The sequence below is a fragment of the Opisthorchis viverrini genome (genome assembly GCF_000715545.1).
Source record: "Opisthorchis viverrini unplaced genomic scaffold opera_v5_210, whole genome shotgun sequence".
Lineage (NCBI taxonomy): Eukaryota > Metazoa > Platyhelminthes > Trematoda > Opisthorchiida > Opisthorchiidae > Opisthorchis > Opisthorchis viverrini.
This window is the reverse complement of record NW_008751866.1, coordinates 739575-766466: the sequence shown is the minus strand read 5'-3', so window position 1 is coordinate 766466 and position 26892 is coordinate 739575. Positions and strand designations below refer to the sequence as shown.

The 26892-nt window shown below is 45.5% G+C and overlaps 2 protein-coding genes across 2 annotated transcripts in view; both read left to right on the top strand.

Moving 5' to 3' along the window:
- The window catches only part of T265_08277 (hypothetical protein), a gene marked incomplete at both ends in the record, with an annotated part of 74593 nt that extends 64417 nt beyond the window's left edge, over positions 1 to 10176 (top strand). The window contains 4 exons of the mRNA XM_009174025.1: positions 331 to 435; positions 2412 to 2656; positions 3758 to 3847; positions 9467 to 10176. Of these exons, the coding sequence (XP_009172289.1) occupies positions 331 to 435; positions 2412 to 2656; positions 3758 to 3847; positions 9467 to 9812 (786 nt within the window). The remainder of the gene's footprint in view (positions 1 to 330; positions 436 to 2411; positions 2657 to 3757; positions 3848 to 9466) is intronic.
- Positions 10177 to 21504: 11328 nt separating this feature from the next.
- The window catches only part of T265_08275 (hypothetical protein), a gene marked incomplete at both ends in the record, with an annotated part of 26491 nt that continues 21103 nt past the window's right edge, over positions 21505 to 26892 (top strand). The window contains one exon of the mRNA XM_009174023.1: positions 21505 to 21894. Coding sequence (XP_009172287.1) covers positions 21505 to 21894 — 390 coding nt within the window. The remainder of the gene's footprint in view (positions 21895 to 26892) is intronic.

Below are 26892 nucleotides of genomic sequence, written 5' to 3'. Positions count from 1 at the left end.
CATCTCGCCCCAGTTGAATATCATGAACGATAGATTCAGTTGAGTTAAAATCAGATTGATTTGTGTATTTCATGAATACAATTTGGGTTCAAGTAGAACGTAAGGTTGACGGAAACCCGGGGACTGCGCCTACCCGTTGAGCCCCAAGAAGGGCAAAACCGGTCATGGGCTGTTGAATGGATTTCAGCAACGTTGTTAGCAGCGTTCCCTCAAGAACTCATCAGTGTTGTGAAAACCGTGATTCATCATCCTCATTGTTCTGAGCTCCAGTATGTCATTCACTCCTGTGACTTGGCACTTTCCCACAAACTAGTCCTGTTTTTTTCACAGGTCAAACAGCCTTCTGCAAACAGTTGTGATACGTTTATCTACGGACAGAGTCATATCGCTGTTACTCGACTTGGTGTACCCTCTGTGATACCATCTGACACGCAGGTGAGTTGACGATATTCCTTTTGCGTTTCGCTCTCTTGACGCTACTGTGAATTGAATAAATAAATAAACCTTTCAGCTATAAAACCTTTTCGGTGCCTAGCTGGCATACCAACCAAATGGAAAACGAGGACTGACTGGAGCAGTCGAGACAAAGGGCTGGGTTCGAACCACTGACCCTCTGGTGCCAGTAGGTTCCACCTTACTCACTGAGCTATCTAGACGTCACCATGTGGTCAATGAGACCTGCAAAATTCAAGTTCGCGATCCTTATCCAATAACGTTTTTGTGCAACCCCTTGTGATCGCCAATACAATCTTCCCGTTATGGATAGAGAGAGAGATTACTTTTCAGCTCGGTACATGGCCCAGTTTCTGAGGCAGGTTTTGGCCAAAAGCACCCTGAAGGAATGCCTTTTGCTTCAGTTTGTGCAAATGTTATTGATTCCGGGTTATAGAAGCTTTCCCTTGCGTACATCAGTGCGATAAATTTGTCCTATATACAGTCGTGTATGTGGCATGGTGATGACGTGCCGGGGTAAGGTCAGCCGCCAACCACACTCCACATCCTAGGCGTTCTTCATTTGAGCCCGTCTAACGTGACTCGAATGAACCAGTTTCACTAAGGACTGGGTTGCAAATGCTCGAAAACCGGAAGATGCCGCGTGAATTGTTCTCACTATTGTACGGGCGCTGATGCTCCGTCGTCGCCGGCAAATGGTGCATCCAGCTACTCTATTAATGTACTGTGGGTGTACTTTTAAGATGACACACAGTACAGACAATGCGTATTTGTAGTAAAGCAATTCCATGTGCAATACTGTGTACGATGCTTTCAAAACGCATGCGATAGTATAGCTTCAACTTCAGCTCCACTAATGACCTCTGGATCCACCTGAAACTACTGGGTAGAACTGATGGTGATTTAGCGAAAAGACGAGACGTTTGGTGGATATTTTCCGATATTTCTTTTCAGCAATTGGATGCCTGCTTTGAGAAAGTCCACGAGTTTTCGCAAGAAACACAGAGCATGTGAAATTAGTCAGGGTAAGTTGATGACATGATTGCTGCTGAAATGAAGCATTTCAGAGTTGTGAAAGGCTGGATGATGTACAACAGACATTGCAGGACGTTCGGAGTTCCAACCGCACTTTCCCCATTAACCTTTGTTTCCCCCTCTGTGGAGAGGCCACTTTTTCGGTATCTTCAAATGCCCCCCCTCTCAGAGGTGGATAGTTGCACTACTGTCAGATCGCGAAATATCGTCAGTTCTACATTATAAATATTCGCTTTTTCGAGACAGTTTATGCGGAACAGGCATCAGCTACTAGCAAAAGTGTGATCGGATGCCAAAAACTGGTTTCTATTGGGACTCATCAGGTTGACTCCGAATGATTGGTTGTCGAACTGTTTAGATAGCGCTGGCCAGTTTGCTCAGCTGGTTCCTACCACTAGCGAGGAGGCAGTCCCATAGTTCCCTCTTAGCGCTGGCCAGTTTGCTCAGCTGGTTCCCTCTTGTTGATCTTGTAACCTGAGGAGTTTTGGTTTCGATTTTTTTCATCTCGGCTCCCAGCAAGTTCTGTTCTCTCGACCCTAGTCTGATGTCAAACTGCATGGCCTGAGCGGCTCTCTCATTGCCAACCAGGGTACCCACCTCCAAGTAACAAAATCAACCTTCCGGAAACAGGACGAGTTTGGTACTTGACTTGCACACTTTTTGTCGCCGTTCGGAGAGAAGTCATTGGTTGATTATGTCTTCCCGAATGGTGACGAAGCGTTCACAATTCAGCTGCCAGACTAGGCGAACAGGTCAACAGCCACTTAATCAACTACCAACAGGTCCGCGCAAGTTACGTTGCATCAGCCGTCCTCTGTATCGATGGCTTAGCTAGGTGCCTTTGCCACTCACTTGAATCCCATCGGTGTCGTGCTCACTGACTTTTTAACTTCCCATTCTACCCCCCCCCGCTCCACTGTTAGTCAATCTGCAAGCCAAAATCGGAAGTCTCGCACACCTTATCTTCTCCGCAGTCCTTCCCATCCTCCACGCCACACCTGTCGCGCTTGGTTAGGCTTCGTTTGCACCATTCAACTCGAGTATCGCACCAGTTTCCTACCAAACCAGTCACTACGGCAGATGTGCCCATTGTCTACCGTTCCCCCATCGCCCTCAGTTCGAATCCATTTGGCCCCACTCCAGAAACCAGATGCCTTTCAGGCAAGCGGTACGTACCCTAATTCTCGTATTGTTCTGATTTCTGGTTGGTCAGTCTGTTCTAGTTGCCCGCGGGATGTGTAGAAATTGATTTCACATCACTCACGTTTGAGCAGCTCTACTCCTGTCCGGCGCAAGTATTTTGTTGAGTCCACACTGGAGGGATAACTGTGATGTGACTAGTTCGCCTAACGACGATCCAGGAACTGTCTGGATTTTGCGGAATGACGGACCGATTGTCAAGATTTACCAGTCATGTAACAGCGCCACGGACGATTGAAACCTGCTAGACACCAGTGTCGCCGCAGTCAGTGGCAACATCTTCGGCTCGCACCTCAAAAGTCCAAGTTTCCAATCTCGACGTATCCAAGGCTATGCACTGTTGATAAGTTCTAACAAGAGCGAAACTCTAGTTCAACCATTCTCAAGTTCACCAGGACTGTTCAATGGCCTAAATGCGGCTTTTTCTCATCTATCTACGTTAGTATTTGTAACGCCTGGTCTTCACCATGCCAGTCAGTTCGCGCTGTGGCCTGACGGAATCGAGAACCAACCCCTCCCCATCCGAATAAAAGGGAAATTAAACCAACTACTCTTTGCTACCATACGTAAAGGTAAAATTGCCATAAATACTCATGGTAACCATGTAAAACATGAGTGACGCTCACGGAAGGTCGTCCGACTTTGTCGTTTGGCCTTGCCGATCTGACCAGTGCTTTGTATGTTTTTTAGTGTAATATAATCCCATCCAATAGATTAGGGTACTTGTTAGTCAGGACAGAGGAATGCTCACTATTCTGCGCTATCTTCAAGCGTGTTAATTTGTGGCACCCCTCTTGCCAGCTAATGTCAGTATTATCCCATTTCCCCAAACGTGTCGGTGACGTCGGTTAGTGTTTACAGATCTCTGTCTTCCGATCAGCTGTTGTGTAGCTGGATTCAGATGATTTGCTTGCCTTACTTGGTAATGGGAAACAGATTGCAAATTAAGCTGTTCTATCACCTTCCATATGTGTTGGTTGCTTCATTCTCCTATCACATGCGTACGTACAGTTCCTTGTCTTGTAGTCTGTGGTCTTTACGTGCAATTTCCCCTCTCAACTTTTCACAGCTTGGCAGACATACCTGTCGTGGCAGAACTCTGTAACTGCTCCACGCTTCCCGTCAGCATCTCCTTGGAACCGTGGGATGGTGACCGAAGGTGAGTACCTTTGTGACATACCTTGTTAGGCTATGTTCGATTTGTTGATGGGGTGAGTGCTCTGCTACGCACGCAGTGCTCAAAACATTCAGCACCGTAATTTGCGGAAGCTTGATTCACATTCGTGGTCAGTCCCCTCAGAGTGGTGGTGCCCCTGGAAACGTCTGACTTAGCCGTAAGGTATGTGCGGGAAAAGTCTGGTTGCTCTTTGTTCGACTTATGGTCTCTCCGTAACTTTCCCCGGAGGCTCTTCACAATTTACGATGAATGACATTTGTCGATGGCGTTTGAGCTGATGTCCGGTTTTCTGTCTGATAGTTTCACGACAGTGTGTCAAGCGTTGTTCATACTGACTGTGAGGACGGCCACTAACACTAACCATGCATATTTCTTGGCTAACGTTCCACGGGAACACCTTCCAGAACACACCACGTAGCCTATTCCAGTTTCAAACCCACCCACATGGGGAGAGAACCCCAACCTGTCGACCGATCTGTTCACTGGATATTTCTTCTGGAAACATCCTTAGACTGCTTCGCATACTTTCAAAATCGATTCTCACTTCAACCAATGCATCCACATAGATGATTCAAACACCGCAATTGCTTCGGAATTTCTGATGACAGTTTTGCCAGTAGCTTGACCTCGTTTACGACATTCCGTGCTTCACCCCTCGTATGTTTCGCAACGCTGGGTTGTATTCTAGCACTTGTCAGGGTTTATGCTCCGGCAATTTTAGTTGATCACGTGACAATGCATTGCCTTGTTATCTTGCCAACAGGGATGTCTTTGTGTGCCCTGGCGGCTTTTCGAAAGCTCTCGAGGAAAATGACTAAGTCATGATACCTGACTTGATAACGACCACGGATATGCTCTGTGCAGTTCATTGATCCGACACGTGGACAAATGCACTCTCACTGTGAGTGTAACGAGAGCGTTTTGGACTGTAGGCGGCCTATATAGCATTGGTGTGTGTGTGTGTGTGTGCGTACGTGCGTGTTTGTACGCGTCTTGTTCGATCACATCGATTCAGCCACACGTTCCGCTACCGCGCCACATCACCTCTGTTGCTGTGATGTTTGGAGACTAGTCGTTAGTTCATCTGTGTTAGATTGTAGTCATTGTGTGTCTGTTCCCGCTGTTATAAGTAGTCTTTTTTGCCACATTCCTGAGCCTAGGGCGAGATGACTCAAGTGGTTGGAGCGCGAATTTACTGACCGGGAGGTTCGAGGTTCGAACCCGACCTCTACCTCTCGGCTTTCTCTGTCTATGGGTTGGACAACCTGGCTGTATCCCGCCCCTCATCCTTCTTTTGGGTGGTATGACAGCTAGGCACCGAAAGGGTGTTACCGCCGAACGACTTTTTTGACCCTGGTGTGAGGAAACTAGGTCTTTGGTTCCGACTCAACGTTCTAATCACGAGGGTTTTCTGGGAAGGGACCTGAGATGACCGGCTGATTTGGCCGTTTTTGCTTCGAAGATTGGGGAAGCGGGGTGTTTATGGGTGACCCCTGTCGTTTGGGTCAAGTCGATTCCTTCAAAATTTAGTCCGGTGGTGATGGTGATTAATACGGCCTGATTCACGGTCTCACGCCTTTCTAACTCGTCATTCACCAGTCGAAAACGGTATCTGATCACCACTGAACGAAGTCGCCGGATTCACACTTCTACAATATTCCGCACTAAGAATTCGTATTCATAGTCTGTCGGAACATGCCTTTTCGCGGTATGAGAGCACTTCTCTCCGCCCTCGCTGGAAACCTAGAACATACCGAAGGACGATGTGATGGTGGGCAGTTTATACAGCAGACGTTCTAGTTGGCTCCCGCCTTCAAAGATGTACTCAGATCCACACACACGCGGTTGCAATGTGCCATCAGCAGGTAGCAAACACAGCACAACTAAACGATTGACAATCGGTTCAAGGTCAGTAGGTGTTGCCAGCCTCGGTTTGCGGGGTATAAAATCACCCCCGTGTATCAATTTCGCAGTGTTACGATCCTTTCTTGAGTTTTCAAGTCTCTACCAAAGCAATGTCTCTCAGGATTGTTTTTAATCCGCCTCAACTAGTGTTCGTTTTCATTGATTGATTCAAAGATTGGAGAAAGTGTACGGTGCGCTTTCCGAAAGTTTCCCCACACAAGAGGTGGTTCTGGCAAGGATGTCCATTGTCTCCGTTCTTCTTCAACTTTGTCATCGATGAAATAGTGGGGTGAACGCTGGAAGGTGTCTTTAGAACCCCGGTGTTCAAATCATTGCTGATTAGAAGTTTATCTGTTTGGGGTACACAGATGACATCTTCCCTGTCTATGAAAGCGAATAAAGCGCCATACCCTCCCGCGGCAGGCACCTACAAAGTGCAAATCCGTGTTTCAGAACGTACAGTCTCCGAAAACGCTTTTTGTAATTCAAGGGGTTGTAGAGAATTTCACATACCACGGTAGTTGTATGAGTTCTATCGGATGAAGTCGGTTCACGAGTCTCAAAGACCCGAGTTGTGTTTTTGTGGCGCCAATCCGCGATCCCTCAGAAGCGTAACTTGTGTCAGATGGCGTCAACGGATTCGTAACGAGTTAATCAGAAAACGGGTGTTTGGTTGTGCAGCGAGTACCTCAATCATGGAAAACATTCAGCACCACCAACTACTCTGGTTCGACCATGTGCCACTGTCCTTCAAGACGAGTTTTTTCCTCCATACCTCCAGAATGCTGCAGATTGCAATGGGGTTATTCTGTGACTTGGCAGAAGGTTGTGAAGATTACAAAGTGTTTAGGTTTTGCCAGTGCGGTTCGCCTCGTCTAAGGTACGGTCCCTGTAGAGTGACCCCTGCGTTTGGGTCAAGTCGATTCCTTTTAGTCCGGTGATGATGGTGATTAATACGGCCTGATTCACGGTCTCACGCCTTTCTAACTCGTCATTCACCAGTCGAAAACGGTATCTGATCACCACTGAACGAAGTCGCCGGATTCACACTTCTACAATATCCCGCACTAAGAATTCGTATTCATAGTCTGTCGGAACATGCCTTTTCGCGGTATGAGAGCACTTCTCTCCGTCCTCGCTGGAAACCTAGAACATACCGAAGGACGATGTGATGGTGGGCAGTTTATACAGCAGACGTTCTAGTTGGCTCCCGCCTTCAAAGATGTACTCAGATCCACACACACGCGGTTGCAATGTGCCATCAGCAGGTAGCAAACACAGCACAACTAAACGATTGACAATCGGTTCAAGGTCAGTAGGTGTTGCCAGCCTCGGTTTGCGGGGTATAAAATCACCCCCGTGTATCAATTTCGCAGTGTTACGATCCTTTCTTGAGTTTTCAAGTCTCTACCAAAGCAATGTCTCTCAGGATTGTTTTTAATCCGCCTCAACTAGTGTTCATTTTCATTGATTGATTCAAAGATTGGAGAAAGTGTACGGTGCGCTTTCCGAAAGTTTTCCCACACAAGAGGTGGTTCTGGCAAGGATGTCCATTGTCTCCGTTCTTCTTCAACTTTGTCATCGATGAAATAGTGGGGTGAACGCTGGAAGGTGTCTTTAGAACCCCGGTGTTCAAATCATTGCTGATTAGAAGTTTATCTGTTTGGGGTACACAGATGACATCTTCCCTGTCTATGAAAGCGAATAAAGCGCCATACCCTCCCGCGGCAGGCACCTACAAAGTGCAAATCCGTGTTTCAGAACGTACAGTCTCCGAAAACGCTTTTTGTAATTCAAGGGGTTGTAGAGAATTTCACATACCACGGTAGTTGTATGAGTTCTATCGGATGAAGTCGGTTCACGAGTCTCAAAGACCCGAGTCGTGTTTTTGTGGCGCCAACCCCCGATCCCTCAGAAGCGTAACTTGTGTCAGATGGCGTCAACGGATTCGTAACGAGTTAATCAGAAAACGGGTGTTTGGTTGTGCAGCGAGTACCTCAATCATGGAAAACATTCAGCACCACCAACTACTCTGGTTCGACCATGTGCCACTGTCCTTCAAGACGAGTTTTTTCCTCCATACCTCCAGAATGCTGCAGATTGCAATGGGGTTATTCTGTGACTTGGCAGAAGGTTGTGAAGATTACAAAGTGTTTAGGTTTTGCCAGTGCGGTTCGCCTCGTCTAAGGTACGGTCCCTGTAGACTGTGTAAGCAATATCGGCCTGTCCGTATCAATGGTGATGGTGCTGTGGGCTTCTTTCCAGATTGTCTGACTGAGCGCTTCAATGCTTGTGATAAGCTAGCATGGGGTTCGCTCTTCTCTGTTCGTTCCACTTTAAGGCTTTGTCCGTATAGCACTGAAGCATCAGTGTCAACACTAATGTTGCAATACGGATTATAGTGGTGAGTTCAAAAGGCGAGTCCTTGGATCGTCACTCATTTAGTTTTCTTTTTCATTTTTGATGTCAAATGTGCATTTTGGCTTGCCCTCTTAGACAACAGTTTAAAAATGTTTTCCCCTTCCAGAAGCGATGCACCACTCATAATGTTGCTGAAAGCTCTTCGATAGCCCACGACCAGTTTCGCCCTTCTTGGGGCTTATCCTTGGCTTCCGTCAGCCATACGTTCTGCTCCTACGTACTAAGTGAAATATGAGGCAACCTGGTGCAGCACACTCAGTTGCCTAAGAACATCATAAACGAGTGATTCAGTTGGGTTCCAGGTGTTTATCCCGTCATAACTAAATAGCTATTCAAATGAATATATACGTCGATCTGTCCAATTTAGGTTCAAGTAGAACATCAAGTTGACAGAAACTCTTGGACTTCGCTTACCTGACGAGATCCAAGAAGGGCGAAACCTGTCGTGGGTTGTGGAATAGTTTTCAGCAACCTTATGAGTAGTATATTACGTCCATGAATAAGTAAAGTTATGTGGGGCAGTAGTATCTTGAACGCTCTGGCCAATCACCACACGAACGGATATATCGATACCAGGCATTCAAAATTCTAATTTTAATGGAAAGGCTCATATTGTAGAGTTGGACCAAATGGCTCAGGTATTCGGCTGTTAATGGACTTTGCATTGCTTGGTTGATGGTCCCATTGCAGGTCGGTTGAACAATTGATCCTGACAAGCTGGATGGAATCAGTTTGTTCAGGCTGTCCTGAAGAGTCCTGGAAGACTCCTCTAAGGGTGGCGTAACTTGTTCTCTTACCGAACCTAATTGTGGAGTAAATTGTGACTGTTGATCAGAAAACGGGCAGGGTAGCCTGAAAGGCGCCAGTTGTCGTTTCTGACTGCTTTTGGCATCCTTTCGTGATATCACGATGAACAGTTGCGATATTTAAGATGGACTCAACCCCTATGGGTATAACTTGGAGCACTTTATGCGTCCACACTGTACATCTCGTCTCAAGTTGATGCGATTCCACGAGCATATCTCTAACCCTGTATAGACGTGGCACGCCCGCTAGCTTTCTTCAGATGAACAGTAGTCACTAAATGAGTGATTTGTTGGCCAGTCTAATCAATATGAATCTTTACCACTCATTGGTTTCCCCATTATAAGGTGAAGCACTAGGCTAACACTGCACGAATCTGTGGCTTTTCGCAGCGTCCGCATTGCAAACTTGTTTCTTTCAGTTGCTCACCTCAATCCCAATTTTCTCCATTTTGCTTTCGTTTTGACTCAGATATGATGGCCGTGGTCAATTGTCAGAAGTGTCCGAGGAAGGCGAGTTTCAGCTTCCTTCGTTTCTCCGCCGGCACACGGATGTTTCCTCCATTCCTTGTGTGCAATGGAGCGGTTTGACTTTGCAGCGTCTGACTCTATCCTCAGGAGAATCGCGTTCGCTGCACCTCCAGGCGCGTGTCCCTCGCCCAGGTATATATTATCTCGGTAATCTCAGCCTTAAAGCTGCTCAACGGTCTGACCAATCCGAGGAACCAGCAGAATTCGTTCCCCAAAACACTATTTCCCCGTCGTTTGTGATTGTCGATTCGGCGACTACGTTTGCCTCTCCCAACGAGCAAGCCTAGCGGAAGGTAAGAGACCTCCACTCCGGCCTCTGCTGTTCATATACTACCACATCGAACCAGATTTCTGCTGAGAACTTTGTTTTTTACCCTCCCCCCTCCGTCTCAGTAAAATGTGACTGATACCGACAATACTGGACACCGAAATTTTCACGACCCTTTCTTTTCGCTGCAGGTGTCTGGGCTCTTCTTTCTCTCCATTCCTATCGGTGATATGCGATCAGTTGTGATTCCCTGTATGAAGTTTACGATCCGCCCCTCCCCATCTGTCTCACGTACCGTTTCTATAACTCTTGTCAATCTTTTATTTTGATCTCGTGTTTTTCTCTCTCAACTTTCCCGTTTTTTGTCACAAAGTAAAGCGTATAAATAGCTAATGCTTGTTCTTCACGGGCTCTGTGAGCAAAGGGAGCTTTCCTTTTGTTATGTATTACTGTCGGCAAGGTACAGAAACCTTTGCAAAATGCAATCAACATCTGAATCGAACAACTTACTATCTGAAGGAAACTACTCACAAGGTTGCTGAAAACTGTTCGATAGCCCACGACCGGTTTCGCCCTTCTGGTTCTAACAGAGTCCAGCCGGTGAATAAACGTTTTCTAACGGCGTCGAGCAAAGTTTTCGCAGGCTAAGTTGTTCACAAACCGAATAGGCCTACTTGGAATGCCTTTCTTTAGGTCTGTGAGGTGACTTTCATTCTAGAATTGACTTGTAGGTGATTGTATTTTAAGTTAGAATCTGAGTATGAGTTCCTCAAGGACACTGTTTTATTATACTCAAAAAGTTTCTTATTTGAGTCATTGACAAATCGATGGTGCTTGCATTGAGAAGGAACAGAAACCTCAGAACCGACGAGGAATCACAGTGTAGTGGTTCCCAGAATCCACCGCGATAAAAAGAAGTATCACTGACACAGATCACCATCCAGTCGACTGTCATAAGCACTGAGCAGATTCGCATTGTTTGGCTTGGATTGCACTCACATCGCAACGCCACCATGGTAACGAAGCTGAAAATGGAACGGGCTATGACACAACCACCGGTGGCCTGTGAGGTATCGTCATCACCCGAGGGTTCCCCCTTGATCGGCATCATCATTATTGTCAGCCCTAATAACCGCGTACTCGTACAGTGACTGTAGCTGCCGCAGTTTCGTTCACCGATGACTTGGTGGGGGGTAAGTAGCTGTGCATTGGAGGCGGGAGCTGATAAATTGGTGCGTAAATACGACCCTGCCAGTGGACTTTTAAGTGAGGGGATTGGGGAGGGATCTCTGCAGTAGCTTGGATGCACGAGTGCCATTGAGAGCGCAACTGAGCCATATTTGGCAATGTCTCTAGCCATTGATATGGCCCGTCTCGGGGTCCCCATCCAGGAGGACGGCAGTGACCAGCGCAGCTGAGTTTGCTGGTAATGGCTTTCATACTTCGCTCGCAAGTCATTGTTTGACCGCCTCTGACTCTCTTCCACTCTTCATGTGGTTGTGCGAAAATAGCCCTTTGAGGAAGTCGGTCGACTGGCATACGCAGCACGTGGCCAAGCCAGCGCAACCTATGCAGTGTGATCAGTTCATCTATCGAGAGTAAGTTATTTCTCCCGAATACCATTCGACGTACTTCAGAATTGCTTGATCGGCACCGTCTCCTGAAGACCGACTTTTAATTCTCCAAGGAATTCCCATCGAACTGAGCTGGAAAACTTTCACCCTACCGTATAAAAACCACTTTCACGCAGACGAAAGGTGAACGCCTTGGTTTTGTGGTCTCATTGGTGTTCAATACGCAGAGCCATTTCTCAAATGTGTCCTTAACTCCAAATTACTTGCTCTATAGGACTGAATTTTCAGGCCAGTTGAGTCATCTTTTGGTCAATACCCATTGACTGTATCCGCACTTCTGTCAGCACGCGCCCAGACATAGAAAAAGTACATGTGCAGAGAGTGACGAATCCCCAAGGTCACCATCGGTTCGACACGTACGGAAAGCAGGTGCGCTGGTGAAGCCCACCAAACAAGGCTTAGCAACACACGACCAGCGGAGTGGGCCTGAAAGTGTTCACGACCGCCATTTGCTGTACGGGACGAACGAGTGGACGACCATATTTGGCCGTTTAGTCATCCTATATATTTACGCAGAAGCTCTGAATGTTTTGTCCTGACAATACAGCCGTGTCCCGAGTTCTCTGTCTTCTCCCTATCGCGTAGTCTGGCAGGCTCAGTGCGGGCGTAACCAATAGATGGCCACCCACAATACAACTTCCTTGGATGAATGGCTTCTACAATTTCGAATTTCATCCCATTCTGGAGGCGCTTATAGAGGCTCACCTGTAACTCGACGATTTGTCTCTCCGGACTTGACACTTCATGATCCCTCTTGTGGTAAATAGAAACTCATATACGTCGTAAACAAGAAATTCAGTTGGGTTCCTGGTGAAAACCAAACTAAATGTATTTGCCATATACGTCATATTGTCACACATTCTGTGTGTCAGGTCAAACTCCTCGAATGCCATCACGGTTGCACCAAGATTTGTTCGACAAAGTTAGACGGACAGGACCTTAAAATTGCGTGTCGCAGAGAGCGAGGTGAAAGAGCATAGATGGGTTGTCGGATCGCAACTGTAAGCCACAAGGCATCGTACGGAGGTGGTTCAGTAAAGAACGCAGTAGGTGCGATCCAGCAAACTTGCCACCGGAACACACAAACCCAAACTCGACCTACCAATCGCTCGTTTCAATTTAAGAAGACGAAGAAGGATATCCATCCGATCAGGGTAATGTCCAAACACATGTCCACGAAAGAATAACATTAGGACAGAGTTTGCCGAGGAGTCGTACTCCATACGCACTCGATCAATAAACACAGCGACATCGGCCCAGTCTGTCAGTAGCTAAGAGCAACACAATTACACTTTTGCAGGACCCTGCACTATCTGGGAATTCGAACGATCAGAAGGGCTAATGAGAGAAAGCTACCAAAATTAGCAGGTTATCCACTCAACCAGTTAGATGGCAGGAGACTGGAACACGAAGCAAGGAGTAAATCGCGCAATCACAAATATGGGGGCATAGGAACGTACCCGACGAGGTAAAAGAGATGAGAACACAACGCCTATGAGACTTCAAGCTGATCAAACAAAGAACGCGAATGCTACATCGGTGACAACCAATTAATTTGGATCTACCGGATACTGTTTAAAAACTAGATAAGCACAGGTGGAAAAGGAGCATTTGCCCAGTCAACCCCATACTGACGATGTCACCTAGATGAAATATCTGCATTGCAACTGCTAAGCTTGGCGAACTGGCCAAGAACCTTGTTTTACCGTCTTACTCACCCAACCACACGTTGATCCCGTCTCCAGGATCCGTGACGAAACGTAAACGGTCAATGAATCAGCAGCCACTGGTGAGGCTCACACAATAAGCAAAATAAACACATCGGTATGCGCTGTCAAAGAATTCCCAGCAACTTTTGAGTAGTATATTATGTCCACCTCAGTTCAACTTAAAATCGCAGTGACGTCAAAGGTTCCGTCTCAGCTTAATAGGATAATGGTTCAGAAAGCAAGATGACTATGATTAACTCTTCGTATAGACAACTGTCTGTTGTTTTTTACGTTCTGTGCTACTTACTTCCGGTCTCAGTTTAACTGGTCTGAATACGTTTATTCGCCGGTACAGATGAGATATCTGAAGCCGTTTGCAACACAGACAATGAAAGTTATCTCTGGGGGGATCGGGACAACTGTTTGATCGATGAGTGTAAGCAACACCGTATTTATATAGACATGATACACTACTCATAAGGTAGTTGAAAACTCTTCGATGGCCCAACATCACAAACGAGAGGTTCAGCTTTGCGTGCCAGGTGATTCTCCCGTCAAAACCAAGTCAGCACGTAAATGAGCGTATTTTGTTAACACCGTACTTCCCTTCTTGCACCAAACGAAACGATTGGACTGTCAGGGACAAAACAACACCCTAAATCAATAGAAACTGTAGGAAAATTTGACCGCAACGGGTCGGACTTGGGTGTATTCACTACAACCCTTTGAAAAAGGGTAAATGGTGCAAGAATCTGCCTGTACTGTTGAATCGGAAACGTATTTGTTGTGTACAATGTGGAAACAGGAGTGGCCGTACCAGTTTAACAGTGGGATAAACGGAATAAACTTGACCTGATCTGGATCAAGTTCGTAAGCGTGGCACGTGATGCAGGTGGGAAACAAAATGGTTGGGAAATTGTAGTGTTCACTCGTACACACCTTTGTGGCCTATTTTTCCTAAACATCTTAGATTACTCCGACAGTATGTTGGCACTGATAATAATGATGATGATTTATTCAAATTGTTCTGCAACTTAGCCGGATCGTATAAAAACAGGATGATTGGTAAAGTTACGTGTACTTTCAGGCAGATATCTACGTGGGATAGCTAAGTGCACTGCAAGACCCGTTCTGAAGAATTTTGCACAAAGACTGCCAGCTAAAAGCTTAGCGTTTGCTGGCAGCTCTTTCAGGTAGTTACCATGCCACCCGAAAGAAACATCAGGGCTCAGATAATAGCAGTTTGCCCGAGCATAGACAGGAGCAGCTGAGATTCCGGAGTTGGGTTCGAACCTTCCGGCCGGCAATTACGCACCCTAATCTCTGAGGGATCTTGAGCTCAGCTGCTGATAACTTAGTGTAATCCGATCATTGCCAACACAGTAGCAGTAAATTTCAGACTATATATATATATCAGAAGGGCATTTTGTGTATAGGTACCGGGCAAATGTTCGCCCAACTATGTAGCATGTTATCACTCATGCAAAGTCACGTCAAATGTCACTGAGTCCAAAGAAAAAACCGTTGACTGAGTGATTTTCCGATTGCATTGAGTGTAAAGCCCATATTTTTGGGATAGCATGACCAATCACTAAATCTGCTGTTCAGTGGGAAGTGGAAGATCCTTTATACATTGTGGTGACTCGTCTTTGGGTAGTTCAGAGAGCAATTTCCGTTTATTCATCCTTTCGCTCAGTATGCCATTTCTTTTGTTTGTCAAGTGAGATCTGTAATGTGTCTACACAACCGTTCCATCAGTTTCCTGATATCGCGCCAAAGTGAGATAAAATCACGATGTGTTTTCATGGCTATACCTACCTGCATAGAACATCATTCAGTGTAAACGCTGAAGTTAACAACCATTTTGTCGTTGTACGGGAGTGTATTCCTATTAAATACTCTCATTTCTGAAACATAAGTGCGGTGCGATTTTGATATGGTTGACGACTAATTTGTTTTTGATGGAAACGTGAGAGGATTTTGTAAGNTTCTGCAACTTAGCCGGATCGTATAAAAACAGGATGATTGGTAAAGTTACGTGTACTTTCAGGCAGATATCTACGTGGGATAGCTAAGTGCACTGCAAGACCCGTTCTGAAGAATTTTGCACAAAGACTGCCAGCTAAAAGCTTAGCGTTTGCTGGCAGCTCTTTCAGGTAGTTACCATGCCACCCGAAAGAAACATCAGGGCTCAGATAATAGCAGTTTGCCCGAGCATAGACAGGAGCAGCTGAGATTCCGGAGTTGGGTTCGAAACTTCCGGCCGGCAATTACGCACCCTAATCTCTGAGGGATCTTGAGCTCAGCTGCTGATAACTTAGTGTAATCCGATCATTGCCAACACAGTAGCAGTAAATTTCAGACTATATATATATATCAGAAGGGCATTTTGTGTATAGGTACCGGGCAAATGTTCGCCCAACTATGTAGCATGTTATCACTCATGCAAAGTCACGTCAAATGTCACTGAGTCCAAAGAAAAAACCGTTGACTGAGTGATTTTCCGATTGCATTGAGTGTAAAGCCCATATTTTTGGGATAGCATGACCAATCACTAAATCTGCTGTTCAGTGGGAAGTGGAAGATCCTTTATACATTGTGGTGACTCGTCTTTGGGTAGTTCAGAGAGCAATTTCCGTTTATTCATCCTTTCGCTCAGTATGCCATTTCTTTTGTTTGTCAAGTGAGATCTGTAATGTGTCTACACAACCGTTCCATCAGTTTCCTGATATCGCGCCAAAGTGAGATAAAATCACGATGTGTTTTCATGGCTATACCTACCTGCATAGAACATCATTCAGTGTAAACGCTGAAGTTAACAACCATTTTGTCGTTGTACGGGAGTGTATTCCTATTAAATACTCTCATTTCTGGAACATAAGTGCGGTGCGATTTTGATATGGTTGACGACTAATCCGTTTTTGATGGAAACGTGAGAGGATTTTGTAAGGTTCAGCCGAGATTCCATCTTATCATTGATGTCAAGCTATGCTGAAGAGCCGGGAAGCATTGTACAGCTGTTTCATCCTTGTTGACAATCCTCAACAGTGGGTATTTCGCGAAATTCGGAGAATCTCGAACGTGCGACCTTGTGCCCTGAGAATAAACACAACCATTCAGCAGTGATCAGCTCTCACTTGAACAGCACATAGTGCCACTCATCCTTCCAATTACAATGACCGCATCACGTGAGCACAAATCAACTGGTTCCTCGAGTGACGATTACTCAGAAGGAAGCGGCACTCATCTTATACAATTAACCTTCCTCTGAGTTGCTTATTGCTTGTTTGTCATTTCCCTAGAATTCGCCCGGTATCCAGTTGATACTCTGTTTTTTGTATATATTGTTTATACTTACGCATAATTTTTCTCGTCCAGATAATCTATATCAGGGATAAAAAGACTAAAATTAGAGCGTAAGGTCGATCAAAAATACATACTTGAGGTTTATTGGTACAACCTGGTTGCCACTACGGGACGGTTGCGTTATGTCACTTCGCCCAACAGCAGTCCTGGATTTTCGTACATTCAAGTTTCACAACTTTTACGATTTTGTAAGTCTGAAGTAAGTTCTTGCTACCAGCTTTCTCGCGTCAGAAGAATCTTCCATAAAAGGTGGCCTCGTCATAGGACTATCAGGAGGGTGAATTTGAAGGATGACCATGTTCTTCACCTGTCTGAGTCAACGTTGTATCACTTGACAATCGCTCTTAATTCTCCATAGCTATTTTAAACAATGACGTGCCGGCTACTATTCTGGATGGCACCAAAGTTGATTACAAACCGGCTTTTACACTGTACTACTTGCTATGAGAAAGACCTGGAACGCTGCAGTTCATACCCGTGTGAACAGCGGATGGGCCATTGGGAATAGGTGGTAGATATCTGTTCCGTTATCAGCGTAACGAGAACGCACGAGGGCAAGAGAGAATGGAATGACCGTATCTGATGAGATCGATAATAGGATACAAGTAATAATTCATGCGGTAGGCGCCTTCTGGTATCGAATTCTCAAGCGGATTTTACGACAGGATGTCCACAGTTTCATGTTCAGTTTAGCAGGTTTGGGGGAACGTCATCACAGAAATGCACAGGAACCTTACAAGATAAAATATTCTGTACTCATTCGTCAACTGTTAGTTAGTAGCAGGTAGCGAACCTGATGGCACACGTAGCATACAGACGCCACAAGATATTTCATACTGAAGGTTCAGCAAATAGAAATCCAGCTTTACAATCTGACGTGTTCCGAAATCTGGATAAGCAAGGACCATATGGAACTTGTGTTTCGGTGACCGTATAAACACCGTTGACTGTAAAAATGGGAGACAATCAAGTATGTACTACTGACTTTTTCGACTTGGCAATGTCGGACTTGCTTATGATAGTATAGCTTTGTCACGAAGCCCAATTATGTAAGTGATGTCGTAACCAGGGTATTGAGGCTCCGCGTCAACTACTCCTTTTGGTTATTCAGGATTATGGAACTAATCGATAAGTGAGGATCACAAGACTGTGCGTCCAATGGATCATCCAAGTGGTGCTCAACCACAGTTCATGTAAGGGTTGCCACGTTCGTCTCAAGAAAATTTAAAAAGTCTAGACGTAGTTCACTACTCATAAGGTTGCTGAAAGCAGTTTTAAAAAGTCTAGACGTAGTTCACTACTCATAAGGTTTCTGAAAGCACTTCGCATCTCCTTTCCTGTAGGCTTGCACTTTGATCGAAAATTTTACTTGTGTCCATTTCGTTCAGCTTCCTGCCGCGACATCTCTCGAGAAATACGTGCCGTGTATGGAACTGGTCATAAGAACAGGTTTTTTTTGACGAATTCATCAAGCCAAACGGAACCCTGCTGAATCTCCCGTTTGTGATGTTCCAGCTGGGTGTAAAATTCAGCTGGGTTCCAGGTGAATCTCTCGAAAAACCAAATCTGTTTGCAAATGAGTGTTGTTCGCTAATTTCGTGTAATTTGGTTTCAAGTAGAACATCAGGTTGACGGCAACTCGGGGACTGCGCCTAGCTGATGAGCCCGAAGAAAGTCGAAACCGGTCGTAGGCTGTCAGCAACTTTATGAGTAATGTATTACGTCTATGGGAAAGGGAATATTTCATATTCTTCACCGAACGCTACTTATAATCTCGCTGAAACTCTTCAACAGCCCAACACTGGACTCGTCTTCCTTGCGTCTCTGTTGGTCCTTGAGTTTTCATCAACTTTTTTTGCCACTCAACACCAAAGTGAAGAGATTCATCCACATACCGTTTATGCGAGACTCAGCTGAATCATGGGAGGATCTACGTCCACTTGGTGATGTTGTATCGTGGGTGGTCGCCTATGGTTACGCCTTCGCTGAGCCTGCTAGACTACGCGATAAGAAGACTGAGAACTCGGGACACGGCTGTATCACCAGGACAAAACATACAGAGCATCTGCGTAATATATAGGATGACTAAATGGCCAAATATGGTCGTTCACTTGTTCGCTCCGTACAGCCAATGGGGGTGTTCCGGTCGTGAATATTTTCAGGTCCACTACGCTGGTCGTATGTTGCTAAGCCATGTTTGGTGAGAGCCGCCAACTCACCTAGTTTCCGGATGTGTCGAACCGATGGTGACCTTGGGTATACGTCACTCTCTGCAGATGTACTTTTTCTATGTCTGGGCGCCTGCTGACAGATGTTGAGTACCAAGAAAGGCGGAACTGGTAGTGCGATTTCGAAGTGTTTTCAGTAACCTTATAAGAAGCGTTATGTCGAAAAAAATACCTCGGTATCTCGAATATCGTATCGGTAGTCTGAGTTGGAGAATACCGTACTTGAGTGTATCAACTAAATGTCACCAAACTTTGGTGGGTTCGCCTTGAATTGTAGAAAAATCAACTCACCACCACCCCCCAATTCTTTCTGTGCTGGCGAGTCATATACGTACATGAACAGCAGAGTTGGCTAACTCATTCCACTAAGTGTAGTGCAGTAGCGTGTAGTATAGTGTAGTAAGGTGGTACAACGTAGCCTAGCCTAGTGGAGAACACTATAACTCATCGGTGAGTAAAGCTCAACAGTTTGATTTGTTGTAGGCTAACTATCAAATAGTTTAGCTTATCAGCAGGCGAATCATATTCATTATAGATAACGTGGTAAAACCGATCGATAAGTGACAATCAGTTATAGCTTCAATATCACAAGGAAGAATTTTACAATTCCTCAACTGTCAGTCCAAGGAGAACTCAAATGGCTGCATGTACTGTGGAAGAACACTGTAAACCATTGAAACTGTTTAAAATAATCTGTTCACACCAATCTGACATGCAAATATTGATGTAGCAGGGGGCCAGACAAATGGGCAGCCGTTTTTTGGAAATTCACATTAGCTTTTACATCTGATCATCCGGCTTTATAGACGCTCATAACCGTTCCCGCTCATGGCTTGACGGTAAGCTCCTTCACTGTTAACCTTTTCAATTTGATGTGGGCTAGTTGGTGGTTTGCCAGTTTTTTTTCGCATTCAAACTGGGTTTGTGTTTTTGTAGTGCACTACTCATAAGGTTGCTGAAAATCCATCGACAGTCCACGACCGGTTTCGCACATTTTGGGACTCATCAGCTAGGCGCAGTCCCCGAGTTTCCGTCAACCTTAGGTTCTACTTGAAACCAAATTGCACGAAATTAGCGAATATACACCCGTGTGCAAACTAATTTGGTCTTGCGAGAGACTCACCTGGAACCCAGCTGAATCTCTTGGTTTTGATGTTTCCAGGTAACTGAATGTGCTGCACCAGGCCGCCTCATGTTTCAGTCGGTACGATGTTTGAGATATCGCGATACATACATATTTGTGTAATCCACACTATTCATCAGGTTGCTGAAAACGCCTCGAAAGCCCACGTTCGCGTTTGCTTTCCAAGCACATGTTACCCGTTGGTCTGCCTGGCCACCACTCGAAACGGTGGTTCTCGGAGATTTCGTTGCACCGCCTTATTCCTGATTTCTTCACAGACCCACGATGCACACCCCGGTATGGCCGGACACGAGCTCAAGTACCAGCATCTATACAGTCATGCCTGCTACAACACCGTGCCTAAGATATTTTCAGCTACACCCAAACGCTTGTTTCTAGACACGGATGTTGAGTCACAAGATACGACGTTATCCACGTGGGACAAACCCTCAGGCTACTGAATGCTGTGTAGGATGAATTCATCTAGTGGTTTTAGAGGTATTTCCCTCTGTGGATATCCCAAACAGTTACCCGACTGTCAACTCCGTCGCTTTCAATTACGCCATTTTTAACTGTTAACATGTAATCTCGGAGCTGGTAAGTCCTCAATGCAGTTGTTCGACTATGGGTGGCAGGCCAGCCACTGTGAAATTGATCGCTATTCATGGCGTCTTGCTCGGTGCGCTAAATTGCTCCTGGCGTGGCAACCAAGACGGAGTTAACGGTTTATCACGACGTTGTACCACGTCACCGATTTAAACCGGTGATTATGAAGCAGAGGAAACCGGAACACTGGGAAACGTTAAGGTGAACTTGGATGGGAAAGGTAGCTCAGTAACGATCACCCTGGATATTTGTAATCATTCGGAGCGGTTGTTCTATTGTTCTTCAAACTCCGGATGGTCATTACAAAAGGCATCGTCAACAAGCGGTATGGTTCGAAACAGTGGATCTGTAGATCACTGCTTGTCAGTGTGTGTGTGTGTGTGTGTGTGTGTGCAAACAGAGACGATTGGTCAAGTCCGTTCATTGATAACTCGTCTGTACTACTACTATCAAAGTCCATATGGTTGCTGGTCTACACCCCCAAGCTCAGCAAACAAACCGTCAAACAGATGGCTCACTCAACCTCATCATATTTCTCACTACTGCAAATATTTCCGTTTTTATTTATGGTCGTGCCTCGTCCGACTTCCGGATGGAGCCGACTGGGCAGTTTGTTAACTTCACGTTGATCTGGACAAGAATTTTACATCCCCTCAATGGCCAATCAACAATGGTCGACCCAGTATTCTTCGCGCGGACAAAAAGATGCTGTTAAACACGACTGAGCTAAGGATAACCATAATGAATAAGCAGTCCTGATACATCTGGTTTCTGTGAAACAAGTCAACCAGCTTGAAACTGAGTTTTCTAAGCCGTCCGTGGTCAGCAAAATTCAAGGTGCAACTAACATACTACTTTCGAAACGCACTACTAAAAATCTCACCTTAGCTTCTTTGGGAATAACCATCTGATTGTGATTGACATACTGAAAATCTCGCTCATCGCAATAGCTCCTATCACCTTAGACAAGCCATTATAGCAAACAGATATACGAGGTGGTGTTTTTCTCAGAGGTGAGTTGTGCAGTAAATTGTACCTGCAAGGAATGTTATTGGATCCCATCCAGGAAGACAGATGTCCATCGCTGGGAGGTCAGTTGAGATGCGTGATTTTGACTATGGAATCTTGCATAGGAAACTACTATGATGACGGTGATGCTGCTGCTGATGATGATGATGATGACGATGATGACGCTGATGATGATGATGATGACGATGATGGTGACTATGATGATGAGGATGATGATGATGATTATGATTATGATGTTGATGATGATGAGGAGCAGGAGGATGAAGATGAGGAGCAGGAAGAGGAGGAAAGTGATAACGATGATGTTGATGTTGATGATGATGATAATGATGGTGTTGATGATGATGATGAGAAAGAGGAGGAGTGGGATGATAATGATGATGATGATGATGATGCACTGAGGAATGTGAGCTTCCCGATGCCGAATCACATAGTCCAAGCTGTGGCGTGGTTACCAGCGCAGAAGAAATGACCGATTACGACTGATTTCAATCAGTGGATGTCTTGTGAAATCCTACAAAGATTTCGTGAGTGCTGCGTTGTAGGTGGGAGAAATGAACCTCACTGGCGTCCAGTGAGCAACGAGACTCCAGACGCGGTGACCCAATAATGAGCCTCTGTGGTTGCCGTGACATCATCGAATTGGTCCATTTTCTTGGTTATCCAATTGACAAATCGACTTAATCCCGAGAATGTTTTCGCTTCCACCTTGTGCTCCTGATGATGAACGTTTTGGAATAGCCTACACTGTCGGAAACTTGGTGTTCTCGTATCGCAAAACCGAACCCATTTGACTACTGGTCAAGATCTAGCTTTATGGACACACACATAGAGGTATGTTGAAGTGACATTTGCTCAAAATCAACTTTGACGCCTGGGACTTTACTTAAAGCTTCAGGGGGAACTTCACTTTGCGTTCAAGGTATGATTCAAGATACATCCGCAGTTTTTCAGAATAGGAGCTAAATAAACGCAGCAGCAAAAAGAGACTTCAAACGCACTGGAACTGGGAACCGTCGAGAGTTGTGGATACGATCATGCGTACATATTCTCAAACCCGCTCCGTAACACTAAACTCATCGCCATCATCATTGTTGGCTGTAATAACCGCGTACTCGTCGTACAGNCATCATCATCATCATCATCATCATCATTGTTGGCTGTAATAACCGCCTAGTCATCGTACAGTGGTTGTAGCTGCCGCAGTTTCGTTCACCGATGATCGGGGGGAGGGTAGGTTGGTGCGCATTGCAGGCGGGAGATGATAAATTAGTGCGTAAACACAGCATTGTAGGTGGACTGTTAAGTGGGGGGTTGAGAAGGAAGTTGTGCATTGGAGACAATAGCTTGGACGCAAGGGCGCCGTTCAGAGCGCGACTAAGCCATGTCTGACAATGTCTCCAACCACTGAGTTCCCATCCAGGGAGACGGCAATGACTAGCGCAGCTGAATTTGCTGGTAATGACTTTTATACTTCGCTGCCAAGTCATTGTTTGACCGCCTCTGGTACGTCTAACCAGTCCATCGCATTTGCATGCTTTGTGGAGTTTAACCGATCGGCACGAACAACACTGTGCTTTTTCAAGTCAAATTTGAAAAAAAAACGAGTAGTTCCGCTATCGTGGCGCACGTGTTGTTCGGATTCTGCTGTTACATGCCTACTGAAGCTGTTGCTACTTTATTCCACCATGTCGAATTAGCTCACTGGCTTACTGACCGAAAAACGTGCGGTTTGAGTGCAACCCATGTGTTTCGATTTCGACTGCTCCTGTCTAGGCTTAGACTGCCTGACACTATCTCTATCCTCGTTATTCCTCGGTAGCTACACGCCGGAAGAGTTGTGCAGTTGAAGGACCGTCAACAGCGGCAGTTATGTAGAAGCTGGGGAAACTGTCGATCATCCGACTACGAAGAAAGGTACATCGGAGTAGCGACGTGCTAATGACAAATCTGCTCCCTTTTTAAACTGTTCTAGGGACTGCTCCTAAGTGGAAAAAAATTGACAGATGACTTCTATCAGTTTACTTATCAAGGTACGACCCTCTTTTTTGCGTGGTTATACTGAAGTAATTGTTCGACTACTTCTTTGATAGAGGAGTATTCGACCCAAATATGGTAGTAAGTTAGGTTTTGTGTGGCATCCCATACAGCGTTTCACCAACTGGATCCAACTTGAGCTCCTGGATGGCCAAAGTTCCACCTCTCTCAAAAGAAAAATGGCCGTTCTCCGAGGAGCTGTTTTCTCTCCTCCTGCCCCAGTTTGTTCAGCTAGAAATATGGCGCTCGGTATCGAGTAAAACACGCTGGGAGTTTATTCGAATCTTTAGGCTGGGCTGAATTCATGCTAACCACCAATGAACGCGGCACTGCCGGAACCTAGGAGTACCCATCCTGCAAGGAGCTGTAGTTCAATGATCTGGCGGAATGGCCGAGCTGACGAGATCGACTATCTGGGTTCGAACCTTAACCTGGACGCCTTCAAACTGGCTGCCTGATTCTGAAAGTGCTGTATAGGAAATAATGACGTAAAATGAATTCTCCATCTTTCTTGGATAGTTCTTTCGTACTGAGTTCACAATTACCGAAATTCGATGACACGCTCTACACAGTGCTGAGTGTATTCCCAAACCGCATCTTGACCTCATTTTTCATGAAGTTAATCAACCTTTCTGACTGTAGTCCCCGGTCCACTTGTGAAGAACCACAGTCTCAATCTAAGGCCACTCTGGGCCATACTTCCAGACGCAGTGGAATATCGAATTGTACCCTTGTTAGCTGGCATAATGACGCTTGTTTTAACTGTTCCCTGGAAAAAAAACAATAGGTCTCGCAACACCCTTCCATCATTATCGGTCTAGGTGGGAGCGCATTGCTTGAGGTATGGAACTACTGACATCTGCATCTCGACTGTTCTTGTCTAGGCTTGGGTGACCTACCATTATCTCGGCCCTCAGGCTTCTTTCAGGTAGCATGGCAGCTCGTCCAGATAAATGGTTGGAATAGTATTCGAGACAAACACTCATTTGCAAATCAATTTGGTTTTCACAAGAGACTCAACTGAATCTCTCGTTTATGATGTTCTCCAGCTGAATGTGAAATCCAAGTTGATTAGCAAACGAGTGTATTTCTCGAAAACAGTCCAATTTAGGTACGAGTAGAGCATAAGGTTGACGGAAACTCGAGAACTGCGCCTACCTGATGAGCCCCAAGAAGGGTAAAACCGGTCGTGGGCTGTCAAAGAGTTTTCAGCAACCTTGTGAGTAGTTTGCTTTATGACTGGAATAGTACTTTTTTGGTGGACAACCTGAGATCATAACATCTATGCGGAACATGAGCCTTCCCCATACCCATCCAGGCTCGCTAGGCTGACAGTTCATCTTCGAATGTGTAAAGCTTTCTCGTTTCTTTACATTCATGGCAGCAAGTTATGTGAGAGAGAGAGAGAAGGGACTGACCAAAAATGTCCGTCCATGGGTTCGAGTGACTCAGAACTTTTTTTCCGTCAGGAACGAATTAATAATCATTGTAATATTATTTTGTAAAGCTTCCGCAGCTATATGTTTACGACGTAACGTAGTTGAGGGCACAGTTGAATGTTCGTTTCACTCGTTTAATGCGGTCATATGTCAAAACGCCTTGGCGAAACCCACACGGATTTTGTACTTTCGTACGAGTTCACAATAAGGTCAATTTGTTTCGAATAAATCGCATAAAGGTATTACAAAAAAACAAGAAAGGCGCAACCAAATGAGTGTGCATGTCGAAGTTCATGCAATTTGGGTGCAAGCAGAACTGCCGGAAACTCGGGGACTGCACGTACTTGACGGGGCCAAAGTGGAAAGGTGAGATCATTCGTGGATTGTCGAAAAGTCTTCAGCAATCGCATGAAGAGACTTACCAATTTTTTACTGGCTTCGCCCAGACATTCGAAAACAACAAGACGGTTTCCAATTTTTTTGCATGATAAAATTGCAATGATTACTGCAGTAATGTAGTAATGACGTGTGTATATATATATATATATATATATATATAATCTCGTGGTGCAGGCACTATCAGATCTGTCGGATTCAAGCCACGCACTCTGAAGTGCACAAAGGAAACATTGATTATGCACTACCCAATGTCAAGTCAATCGACACAGCAGGAAAATCGATAAAAGTGAGGATGATGATAACTGTCAAGGCACCGCGCACCAACCAATAGGCGCATACTAGGGATTTTTTGTCGTTGGATAAACCAAGAATGTAAAGAGGGAATTCACACCAGTCACACTTCTTACTGGAAAACTACAACTTGTATTTTAGATCAAGGGGGATCTGACCGTCGTTATGGGTAGAGTGCTCGTGAAAGTCCTCTCGAGAGGCGATGTGTCTCAGCGCTGCAAGAGGAGCAAGTCCCTTGGAAGGGATTCACTCTCGTTAGTGGAACCTAAGCCATATGCACTTGCGCATCAAACAGCGCGTTTGCTCCAGTAGAATCAGTCTTTCACGTCGCTAGCACATTCACCAATCTATCTGTGAAAAACTGTTCTATCCTCTTATCAGTACAAGCTTTGGGTATTGTTCCGCCAAGAGCGAAAAGATCACTAGCAATATGGGTTGCTGCCAGGTCATCCACCTTGTTGGTGGACAAATGGGCGGTTTTCAGGAACAGTCATATGACACTGCAGTTGAGGGAGGTGCTGTTAGACGCCGGATGATATCTGTGCCTCGATGACTGGCGTCAGTGAGTGCCACTTGTTATACTCATCATAACTGGGTTCTCTAATGACTTGTCGCATTCATCCCCTCCAGACTTTACTCTCCGGAATTTGAACCGATGCCAAGAGGTTGCTTGTAGCATCTCCTTCGACTCTGCAGCATCAAGGCAGTAGCACACACACACACTTGTGCGGCTTGACCTATTTCACAGCTGATTAGGACGGCAAAAGTACCAATCCACGCAGATTACGAGGAAAAGAGTCTCCCTCATTTCTTCGTTTGCGCGGGAATTATTCGGATAGCTTTAACATTGGTGCACTGGTGAATTCCAATACCACGAAACGATGCTGACAGACAGTTTTCTTGGTTTTGTAGAAACCTATCGAGCTGTCAAAAGTCTTCTGACCTCAGTTTCGGTTATCCAACAAGCATGTGCCCAAAAGTTCCGATTGGACTGTCGAATCATAGGCAACAAGCATGTGCCCAAAAGTTCCGATTGAACTGTCGAATCATAGCAAAGAGGAGTCACAGCCACGGGAAAAACGGACAGTGCGTGGACTAAACAACCGGCGTCACTGGATCGTGTACTGACCAGATTCCCCACACGGAGGAGACTAAGGAAATAGAACTGTCACAACGTTTCGGGTGACACAGTAAAATGTTTTGACCTTTTCAAGGAAGATAGACAACGGGCCAAAAGT